Genomic DNA, 12,306 nt, shown 5'->3' with positions numbered 1-12,306 from the left:
GAGTGCGGAGTCCCGCAGGGCTCTGCATTATCACCACTCTTATTCAACCTTTATTTACAACCACTGATAGACTCCCTGGCAAGCATGGGCTGCAGAATTTTTAACTATGCCGATGATACTCAGCTGTTGCGGAGTATTGAGAACACAGCATCTGCTCAGACCCAGGCCCAGAACATACTTAGATATACGGTGAGCTGGATGACGGCAAACTTGCTGAAAATAAATCACGAAAAAACGGAGGTCCTGGTGGTTTCAACTGCTGCCTCGCCCTGGGGTGATTTGTTTTGGCCCCAAGAGCTTGGCCCCACCCCGAAACCATGCTCCAATGTAAAAAGCCTTGGTATTAAGATCGACCATGAGCTGACAATGGCTAGCCAGATATCCTCTGTTGTCGGGACCTGTACTAACCTAATCAGGCAGCTGCGCAAGCTTGTACCCCTACTTTCCCTAAATATGCTCCGGACCATTGTCTCGGCAACAATAATTTCAAGGATTGATTATGGGAACGCGCTCTACCTAGGTTTGCCAAAAACTTTGATCAACCGCCTACAGGTTATTTTGAACGATGCAGCGCGATTAATCTTTAGATCACCTAGACAGACCAATGCCACCCCATTACTGCACAGGCTACATTGGCTCCCCATAAAGCAAAGGGTGGAATTTAAAAGTCTATGCATCGCCCATAAGGAAATCTATGGGCATGCGCCTGCCTATATAAAAGAACGGCTTGAGGTCTATAACCCCAAACGAGCGCTGAGGTCTTCCAACTCCCAATTGCTGTCTTGTCCGCATTTCAAAATGGCAACTAAGGGAGGGAGATCCTTTTCTGTCCAAGTCCCACAGATGTGGAACAAACCTTCGGAGCTCCTCCGCAAAGAAAATAATCTTCTCCACTTTAGATAGTCACTGAAAAGGCTTTTGTTTAGGGAAGCTTTCTGTTCCATTTGAGTAATGTTGTTATATCTGTACCTTCTGTTCACTTACTCAGCTGTTGTTACTGCTTCTGTCATGAGCGCCTAGAGACCTGACTGTGATTTGACGCTATACAAACCTCAGATAACAATAACAATAACAACGCACACATGATCTGTGTCTGCCCATTACCAAAAAGCATTACCAGGACTCCATATATATATGTGGCCAGGCACTCAGGGCAGGGGTGAATGTCTGTCACCAAGCAGAGGACGTCTTTGTCCCTACATTCGTGATTTATTAATATTAAAATAGATTTTATACTAGAAACATATTAGATGCATAGAAATTTTATAGAATGATAAAGATCTACTATGTCTCCCGGAGATGATCTAGTAAGTTCTGAGAGTGGGTGGGATTCTTCACGGGCTACCCCATTTAAAATCCTTTGAACCATTCACACTTTAATTGTGGTTTTTAGTGCTCTCTGTCTTGTATGATTTTAAACATATGCTTTCACAGGAAAAGGATTTATTACTGACACTCGGAATGGTTCTCTTCATGCTCTGTATTACTTCTAAGCAAGTCCCATTCTCAGTATCTGCACAGTGCCATAGTTGGCTACAGGTGTATTTTCCTTCTGGAAACTAAACCACTGTGATATTGAACATGAACGGTTACTGTGCTTCCTTAAATGACTGCTTCAAAACAGAAAACCATCAACACTTTTCTGAGTTTGAAGTTCACTTTTGCTGGTTAAGTGCAATGTCAAACAAACATTATGTTTACCTGAGGAATTTGTTACATTGTAAAGCTGTCGCTTAAGTTCATTAAGTTCCTGCTCCAAACTCAGCACCTTCTTCTGCAACTTCATCTTATCAGACTCCAACGATTCAACGACAGACTGCAAAGATTTAGCTGAGGCATTTTCTCCCCGGAGCTCTGCGATCTGAAATCATTTCAAGCAAAGTCATACTCTGGTCTTTAAGCATCACAATCTTATCGAGGAGAATCACCACCATAAACCCCCATCTCATTTATTTGCAAGCATATTGAATTTACAACCACCAATGCTGGATTTATTAGGCATTTGCATCTGCTGAAGTTCACATTCGGATTAGTTGCTCTCTGTTCAGCACAGTTTCAAATACTCTCAAAGTTTAAAATGTGGGTCCTGGTGGGATTTAGGGCCTTCAGCAGTTTGTGATGGGCAAAAGAACCTTACAATCTAAAGGTTGTTTGTTTGAATTTGATCCCAGACAATAATAGTAGAATGACATCACCTATTTATATGTCTTCTCTGACATGTGAGATCAGTTGGCAAACTCAGTAGTTCCCAGGGGAAGGGATCCACTTTACCAGAATCACAACTAGCACGCTAGTTGATGGTGGAGTCGAGAACAAACAAGGCTGAAAACTAAAATTCCTCTCCTACACTGAGCCTGGACAAAGTTTGTTAGCAACAATCAGCAACATGCATGGCACTGGACATATCATTCTACAGAGCAACACTATTTCTTCCCATGTTTTGTATTCTCGACTGATTTTCATGTAATATTAGTAACACACTACAAATTGAATAACCTTTAGATGCCTGTGTGATTTTACATTCTTTTACAGTTAATTCTAATCATCAAAAAAAGCTCAAGGTGAAATAGCTGTTGTTGACAACATTATGCCTGAATCAAAAAACGTTTACCAACTACAATTCACAATGACACTCGGCCAAAAAGGCGTACCTTTACTATGGTTGCATTGTACATGATTCACAAAAGTGGCGTTGAACGTTATGCATGTAAGCATCTGTGGAAGATGTATGCAATGCACATGCTGAAGGACATTCATAGCTTATTTTCATTGAGTGAGAGTCATAGAACTCCAGACACAATAATCCTGGAGTAAGCCTCACTCACTAACATAAACAAATATATATTTTTGGTTGCCACACTTACTAATATTATAGGAATATTTTAAGATGGATGACAACAATGGGAGTTCCCAAGGAAGTCAGGTGAGTAGTCAGGGAAGTGCAATACAAATTAGATTACCAACCACACAGTATTTTCAGCCGTAAACCTATATTCGAAACACCCGAATACCTGATTTACACATGCAAGGAATTCATTAAAAAAACCTTGCCAAGTGTAAACTGACTTACTACTGTGAATTTTTCCTCAAGTACCGAAAATCCCGAGAGGTAACTCCCTTGCAAGGGGTGGGACATAAGCTTTACAATGTGGTGTTTGCCTTCTAAGTTTGTGAACACCCACAAACATGTACGTTTGTTAAAATTCACAAACTCCTATCAGACTCCTTCCAATCAAGAGCTGGAGTAACTCACCTTCCAGGATTGGAAAGGGAACAGATCATCCTCACATTTAGAGTGAGTGTAGGGGAGGGGCTTTCTCCCACAGGGAAACGTTTTCCCCATGGAGGGGAAAAAGAAAAAGAATGCACATTTGCACAACGGACTTGTACTGAAATCATCACTCTGTAAATGTAATCACAGGGGTAATAGGAGAAGTCACATGATATTCCTAGTAGTGTGCCTGGAAACCTGTGCCTTCCAGAGCTGTACGGGGGTACTTCTGGGAGGGTTTGTTAATTGGACGGGGGCATGAACTCCCCACACATGTACTTTTTACATGAATCGTTCCCAAAGTTTTTTAGGGATTCAAAAATATTATACAATGCACACCCCATCTTCAGTCACACCTCTATATGTTCAGGGTAGGATGGTAAAAAAACAACGGTATTCAAGGTGGAGGAAAAAAATCAAGTGCTTTTAAAATGGTAACAGACTGGCATGATTTTCCTAACCCTACGCCTACAACAATGTATGTGATGCATTTAGTATTCAGCAACTGGTTTAGAGAAACAGAGCAAAACAGTGATGTGCATGTCTTCTATAAGCAAATGGGAAAACATTTAACCTAGAGGATGAAGGGAATGTATGGGAAAATCTTATATATTGCAAGCTATGCAAATGTACTGCTATAAAGTAGGCAAGGCTTTTAATGTTTGACCTTTGTGAACGTGCAGCATAAATATGTCTGTAGAGAACACACACTCCTTTTCAGAGAGGCATGCTAATATATTTAGCTGGAGAGGGAATGGAGTCTCAAAGAAACATTCTACATTTTCAATAAGATCAAACATTCCTCTACCTTTTGCTTCCTAGATTCCTGAACCTAGTCTGTGAGTTTCAGTTTTAGTGTTCTTGATAGTCAATTCTCCTTTTAACAGAAACCGCATTACTTTCTAAGACATTTGCACCGCCCCATTATGCTACAAAAATACAATAAACAAAAAAATCAAGGAATACAAATCTTTACCTCATTTCTGAGTTTGTCAAGCTCTTGATCTTTTTCTGTGATTAAGGCACTAGTGAGACTAATGGATTTCTGCAAAGAAAGTTTTTCTTCATCAAACTGTTTTTGCAAGTCCGATTCTCTGTATGAAAAAATACCAAGTTTGAAAAATCAAAACAAGTATCTGAGAAAAGATCCTAAACATGTGCAAAAGGTAAGCCGAAAATATTTTGGGTTAAAAACTGCAATGCACATATTTTTATCATAATTAAGTGCTCAGTATTTAATTTGAAATGTATTATAAATTCAATGTTTAACTTCAACAAAAACAAAAAAAGAAAAGTTTACCTACGTATACACATGCCAGAATCTGCATACCATTGTATCCATTTGAACTTAAAGAAATATGTTAATATCTTTAGAGGATGCAGAAGTAGAAAACATGTTGCACAGAATGATCTGAAAAGCTTCACATCAGTTTGAATTAGTTACGTTCTCTAAAGCGACATAAAGTGCATGCAAAGCTTTCAAATACCACTGGCATGCAAAGTATTGTTCACATTGCTGGAAATATCAGGTGGCTCTCTTGAAATTCATTGGAAAAGTTATTATCAACTTCATAACAACCACAACTGTAAAAGTTTTGGAGAAAGGTCATTCATTTGACCAATATATGTGCTTAAATCATCTCTGTGAATATAAACATTCTAGAGGCATCCAGTTACTCAATTGCAGTCAAGAGCTTCATGCAATCAACCAAAATATGTCTTGAGAATTAAGATCCAGGATAACAGAGACTAATATTTTTTCTACGGAACACTTTGGCTAGTCCTCACTGTGAAGACTGGCAACTCGCGTGCCTCCCCCTTATTGAAAGAAAATCTGTTTTGTCAAAAATCTAAGTGTTGCCAAAATATATTGAAATAAGTCCATGCCTTTCTGACTCGGATTCCTAGAGCAATCCATAGGATGCAAAATAATTTAATTTTATTAGTCTTTGTTGAGCACAAGTCTTGAAACTTTTTATTTCATTTTCTCAGTATGCAATTTTCTGCCTACTGAAAGCTGTTTTTATGTCATGCTGCGTTTTCCTAGTCTTATTTAGGGATTTTTTAAAACTTTATTTTAGTTATATATATATATATATATATATATATATATATATATATATATATATATATATATATATATATATATATATATATATAACCATGATATATATCATGGTTACAACAATATGGGCTTACTTTAAATAGTCCCCAAGTCTTACTATGCAAGGATTCTTGGGGTAATTTAGCACAGACCTCTGACTTCCTCATGGTTGAGGCTGCTGGCATAACCCTGAGTTGTTTCGAACAACAGGCAGGTCTTGCCTTGGGTGAGCCAGTTCCCGATGTGCATATTCCACTCCTCAGGTAACAAGACGGGACCAACATGGGTGGTGGCAATAGCACTGGTTAGGTGGGGGGTGATGGTGAAAGCACCAGTTTGTCCCCAAGACACTAGTAATCATGGTGGTGTTAGCTCAGTGCTTGCTTCTGACAGCAGAATGAGCTACCAAAGCTATGTGCTTTAAACTCACATGTTCTCTTGTTGGTCCGCAGCTTGTCTTTAGTACTCTTCAACTTGAGTGGCTCTTATGGTTTGACATCATCTAAATGAGTTTTCCTTGGTGATGGGGTGGACTACAAGGCTTTTTGAGAGCAAATCACCTCCTCAGATTCTCGCTGTGGGTTTTTGAATTTTAGTTGGATACTGAAGTTTGTGGAACGTCATAAGCACCATTCCTAAGCACAGGTAAACTGGCAAAATATGTCAAAGCAGTACCTCCAGGTGATTGGAGAAAACTGGTCTGAAGTGCCTGCCTTAGAAAAAGTCACAACAAACAGCAGAGCAGGCTCAACATTTTATGGTCTTAAAAAACATAAGCACAGATCGTGTTAAATGGTATCAATTACATTATGAATAGTCATTGTTCAAGTTTTTTTGTATTTGCTTGCTGATGTCTAGCCTATGCACTTGGCTCACAAATGATTGCTTGCCCCACTAGATCTGCTAGGTTAGATATGGACAAAGAGTTCCATAAAGGTTTGCTGTGGCTTATTGCTGCAGTGGTCAGAGGGAGCAGTATCTTTCTGGAGTTTTGCCATTCCTTACAAGAATAGACAGATAACGATCATTAAGTAAGAGAGTTGGAGGATGCAGACGTTTAACACAATACTAATTATTTTTAAAATACACCTATTACTATTTTGTAGTCTTGTATTAGGCAACAAGATTGTTAAGATTTTGACCTTGCCCACATACACTGAGCACACGCCTTCCCAAGGAGGAGGTTGATATTGACAGAAGGTAAGTGAAAATAATAACTTTACAAAATCTTATGTAGATGCACAGCACACCACCTTTCTGGAAGCTAGAATTAATTTAATTTAACTAAATTATTGGTGCAGAAAGAAAGAGAGCTAATATATCCAGCACATGAGAGACAATACTTGAATAAATGAATTCCAGCATGGATAACACAACTGCAAAAAAGTGATCTTCAAGCTTAGCATGATATGGCAATCTGGAATCGAAAGTAATAAGTGGAGAAACTGGGTTTCAATTAACTAGCTTTGAACCATCGTACAGATTTCTTTTGTAAGTTTAAATCATTTTCTTCTAATCATGAGCTACTGAATATAAAATATTTTTAAAAGTTGTGTTATGTGCAAATGATACATTTTTCGCACCCTATTGCTATCTTAGCTTAACCTTTAAACAGGTTTAATGTAAAGTACATTATTTAGATCAACAAACAAACTACACAATGTATTTCAAATGTTAATTCAACTAACCAGCCACAGCCGAGGGTGGCCCTGCTAGCCAACATCGTCAGATCCCATGGTATCAATATAATTTCCTACACAGATGATGCCACACTCATCCTCTCACTCACCGACGACCCCACCATCACTAGAACCAACTTTCACAGATGCATGACAAATGTTGCTGACTGGATGAAGAACTGCCTGCAGCTGAACACAAACAAGATGGAAGTACTGATTTTTGACAACAGCAACACCTGGAACGACTCCTGGTGGCCATCAGACCTAGGATCCACAACCACTCGCTTCAACGACGCCGGAAACCTCAGACTCATCATTGACAACAAAACGCCGCTGTCTCCTCTGCCTGCTCCCTCACTCTGCCGATTCTATGTCAGATCTTTAAGAGGCTATCCATACACACGAGATGCACCATGACACAAGCCTTCATCACCAGCCAAATGGACTACGGCAATGCTCTCGAAGTAGGAATCGCTGCACACCTCCTACAGAGACTTCCGACCATACAGAACGCCGCAGCCAGACTTCTCCTCTGGCTTCCTCGATGAATCCACAACACACCCCATCTCAGGAAACTCTACCAGCTCCCCATACAAAAGAGATGCCAATTCAAGCTGCAGACCTGCACACTCAAGGCTTTACACAATCAAGGACCCGCCTACATTAACCACCACCTGAACTTCCACCAAACATCGAGAAGACTTTGCTCCACCCCACCTTTCACTTGCCGATACTCGCAGCATATACCAGATCAGAATTGGAGGATACTCCCTCTCCCACATTGCAGCAAAGTCTTGGAACAGCCTCCCCATGCACTTCCGGACCATCACCTCACTTCTAAAATTCTTGAATGGGCCTCGAAACGTGGCTGTTTGAATCAGCCTCCAGGACCAGCAAGCGCCTAGATACCCTATCAGGTGATTAGCAGCGCTTTATAAATCCTGCTTGATTGATACTAGGATGTTTTAATGTTCTCAAATTTCCCATAGTTTTATTACAAGTCAGCATCATTTTTTCTTTGACTAAAAATAAAAGAGACTAAAACACTGGTTACAAAGTACACACTCCAGTAAAATACTTGTGAACAATTAATGTTTTTCAGTCTGTTGTGAATGACTTTATGGGAGCGGTGTGACAATTAGACTGTTGTAGCCTCACTCAGTAGGTCTTTTACAACAATTTTAGTGACTGAGAGCATTAAAGTAGCTAACAAGATCAAAGACTCTAGGGTGTCCATCCAACCATGCTTAAACACATGCATAAAGGACATGCACAACTCTTGCCTCCGAAATCACAGATATGCTAAATGTGTCCCTCCACAGGATAAATCTTCTGAAACAGGCAACTATACCCACACTCTGGAAAAAGCTAATGGCATGCTTTGAGTTATTAGTTGTTTTTGGTCATTTTCAAGTCCTTCTAGGCCATCTTACTGTGCAGGAATTCAAGACAACTACAGCGGTACGTGAGGCACACCTTCTGCACCATCATTAATCGGAGATTAGGTCTGTGAAAGGTACCAACACTATATTATGTTATATTTATATGTAAAGTGCACCATCACCTGGGAGGATATCCTGGGTCTGAGCAGGTGTGTGTGTGTGTGTGTGTCTAGCCCTGCCTATGGTAGGTTGGTTAACTGAAAAAACAGGTCTGAAATTTCTTGCAGAATTCAAGGAGAGAAGAGAAGAGGAGGCTCTGATGTGGAGTGGGAGATCGTTCCACACTTTAGAAGTGATATAAGCCAACACCTGTTCTTCTGAAGTCGCTCGCTGTATGCGTGGAATGTGTGCAAATAAGGGTTCTGAAAAGTGGGATTGTATGGTGGAATTTGATGCGACTGTTCAGGTAGGTTGGACCTGAGTTGTGTGGTTCCTTGAATGTGTGTATGAGGAGATTGAATTGGGCGTGTTTGTGTATCAGGAGCCATTGTAGTTCCCTGAGGTGTGGTGTGATATGAGTTCTGTGTGAGGGCTTGAGGTTGAGTCTGGCTGTCGAGTTCTGGATGGTTTCTGGTCTTCTTGGTGATTAGCAGCTTAGAGGGTCTTCCCATAGTCCAACCTTTGGTGACTAGGTCATGAGTGGCAGTTTTTCTAGTGTTGCTTGGGAGCCATTTGATGATCATCCTCTGCATCTTTAGGGTGTGGGAGCAGGGAGCAGTGACAGTGTTGACTTGTTTGGTCATGTCCAGTTTGTTGTTGAAGATTATTCTGAGGTTCTGTGTGTACTGTGGGTCCGAGGTCTCTGGCCACCAGCTGGAGTCCCATCATCAGGTGTTTTTGATGATGATAACTATGTCTGTTTTATCGATGTTGAGACCCTGCCATAAGCTGCAGAGAGGTCCATGAGAATGAGGACTTTAGTATCTCATCTATCAAGTCATGCGGGTGTTGTGTGTGGCAGCGATGAGTGCTGTCCCTTCTCTGTAGTTGGGCCTAAATCAGAACATCGTGGTGTTAAGAAACTGGTGGTTGCTGAGGTGGTTGGTGAGGCATAGGTTGATTTGTTTCTCCAAGACCTTTGCAGGTATGGTAGAAATTAGATGGGTCTGTGGTTAAAAACTATGGCTGGTTTCTTGAGCAGTGGCAGGACGTTGCCATGATTTCATGTGACCGGGTATGTGGCTGCATCAAAGGAGGAATTGAGGATGGGTATTAGTGCTTCGCTGATTGGTAGGAGTCCTTTAATGAAGGCGTGTTGGGGCATGGGTCGAATGAAGCCCCCAAATGCATGGCCTTCATGGTAGCAGTGATTTAGATGGTGATGATGGCAGGCCTCGAGGTCAGCGTTCATTCATCAGCCGTGATTAGACAGGTGCAAATGTGATGGGGTCCAGCTGAGGGTCGAAGAAGCCCTACATGGAGGTGATTTTGTTGCAGAAGATTTCTGAGAGCTTATTGCAAGGGCCTGGTGAGGGGATGATGTTGGTAAAGGCGGCTGGAGGCGTTGTAAAATCTTTGATGCTGGTGAAGATATCATTGGTGCTGTTTAGAGCAGGAGTTGTTGTGATCTGCAAGAGTTGTGTGCTTGGTGTTCCATATCTGCTGGTCATATAATCTTAGGGCTTATTAGAATATGTCTTTATCTGCGGTGTCTTCACTTGTTCTCCATATGTGCTCTAGCTGATTGCAGGGGTGTTACGTCAGCCTGAAATCCGCTGTGTACCAGCTGGCCTGTTTCCCTTGGGTTTCGATTTAAGGGAGCAAGGGTGTCATCACATGGGGTGGTCCAGCTATTGAGCATTTTGATGCTCAGAGAGGGCAGAAGCTCACTTCTCTTGTGAGATTCTTTTCCAGCTGTGGTAGGTGTTTGTGGTGGAAGGTTTGTAGTGGTGTGGGATGGGCATGCTGAAACTGACAAGGGTGTGGTCAGCTTAGGTCACAGTTGCTGCTTGTTGACTGTGATGTTGCTGATGGAGGAGAAAATCGGGTCCGATAGGTGTGTGGATGTTATCAGTAACGTGCTGGGAAGACTACGTTTTCCGCGGTTGTTTAGAAGAGTAGAGTATGGGTCAGTGGGGTCTCTAGGTGAAGCTTTAGGTCTGCGAGAATGATAATGATGAAGGTACTAGTGGTGATAATGTGTATATAAGTCTGTGATGCTGCTGATGAAATTGGTGTGGGGTCCTGGTGATCTGTATACGAGGGTTCCGCCCAGGGAGAAGTTGGCTGTTACGCGAATCTTCAACATGAGGCATTCCATATAGTAGGTGGGGAAATCTGTGGTGCAGCTGATGGCATCTTTGAATATGATGGTGACTCCACCTATGGGCTTGTGCTGACAGTCTTCTCTAATAATCTTGTAGCCGATTGGGATGAATGAAGTGCTGTCTCGTGATCAGGTTGGGTTTAGTCATGTTTCCATGAAAAAGAACAGGTCTGGAACGTAGTCAGATCTCCGTGGCATGTTTGGCGAACCAGCGGGCGTCAATTATCATGCATGTTAGTGTGGTGTGTTGTTTGGGTTGTGCTTGGTCTGTGTGAGCATAAGCGGTTGCTGGTTTGTGTGAGCGAGTGGGGTGCTAGATGCTGTTGCAGTGGGGTGGTGGTTGTAGCGTGTGGAAGAGTGCATACAAACTTACAGGAGGGGAGCGTGAACTATAATTATGAATTTTAGCGATAACCACCTATTACAAGACTTCAGAGACCAAGGTGTTAAAACATGCCTTTCTTATATCCATAAAATCCTAGCACCACACATATGCCATTACAAATGTAGTGGTTGCTCTGCCTGCTCCCAAACGTCAAACATCAAAGTATTTACACATGGCATTAATAAACAAACATTGAGAACCTTCCCCAATTGTAAAGTCCACAAAATGTGCTAGGGCACACCACATGCCTAAGTGACTTGCTCTACGCAGGACAACCCAGAGCTGAACACACAGGATCACACAACACAAAAATATTGACATCACATGGATCGTCACTGAGAAAGTTCCTCTGCAAGAGGTGAGGCCTCATCTAGAAAGAACACAGACGTAACTGCAACTTAAACTTAGTAAACAAGAGACTGAAAAATATGATAAATTGACAGGCGTGCGACTACTTTATAACACATACATTTTATTTCATCCTACTGCACCCGCACACAGCATACATCCTCTCATAGACCGATTACTGAGAGACAAACATACAGATGACACAGACGTGCTGCAAACAGCTACCCCTATTGCATAGACTGGTATGAGGGAATCATTAATGAAGAGATAAACTGCTGTTCATGCATACCTTATATCATATATGCCTTAGTTTTCTCATGGATAACTTTTCCAAATAATTTCATACATATATACATTTGAGTGTTTTGGATTGTGACCAAACAATTGGAAAGTCGTGTGTGAAACTATGACAGTTACTACATGTACCCATTGATAGATTAGCTATTTACTATGACAGTTACTACATGTACCCATTGATAGATTAGCTATTTACTATGTGCACTGAAGAATTTAATCCATGCGCTAATTTTCTTGAAATTATTTGTTCTTCTGACCCTGCTCTAACCTGTCTACGCCTAATCAGGCTGTATTATTCTTTTTACATTCTTGCAGACTGGCTAGTTGATTTGACAGCAATCGCTTCCTCTGATTCCAGCCTTAACTAATCATTTTTCTAGAAAATTAATTACATCCATTCTCCTAGAATTCCATGGAGCCTTCCCTTTATTTTATGTCATTTTTTAGTTTGTGTAAGATATCCTTCCTCTTTTTGTATTTGTGTCTCTCATTAAGCATGACAATATGAATGAGC

General features: G+C 41.1%; 1 protein-coding gene across 13 annotated transcripts in view; it reads right to left on the bottom strand.

The window, feature by feature from the left end:
• The window catches only part of CLIP1 (CAP-Gly domain containing linker protein 1), an 804,228-nt gene that overhangs the window by 100,817 nt on the left and 691,105 nt on the right, over positions 1-12,306 (bottom strand). For all 13 annotated transcript variants that reach the window (XM_086942960.1, XM_086942953.1, XM_086942958.1 and 10 more), the window contains 2 exons: positions 4,248-4,365; positions 1,702-1,861 (listed from right to left, as the gene is read on the bottom strand). In XM_086942960.1, coding sequence (XP_086799086.1) covers positions 1,702-1,861; positions 4,248-4,365 — 278 coding nt within the window. The remainder of the gene's footprint in view (positions 1-1,701; positions 1,862-4,247; positions 4,366-12,306) is intronic.

This window comes from Lissotriton vulgaris, chromosome 11 (genome assembly GCF_964263255.1).
Source record: "Lissotriton vulgaris chromosome 11, aLisVul1.2, whole genome shotgun sequence".
NCBI classification, from domain to species: Eukaryota; Metazoa; Chordata; class Amphibia; order Caudata; family Salamandridae; genus Lissotriton; species Lissotriton vulgaris.
The sequence above is the reverse complement of the archived record's forward strand: the minus strand, read 5'-3'. Positions and strand labels throughout refer to the sequence as shown.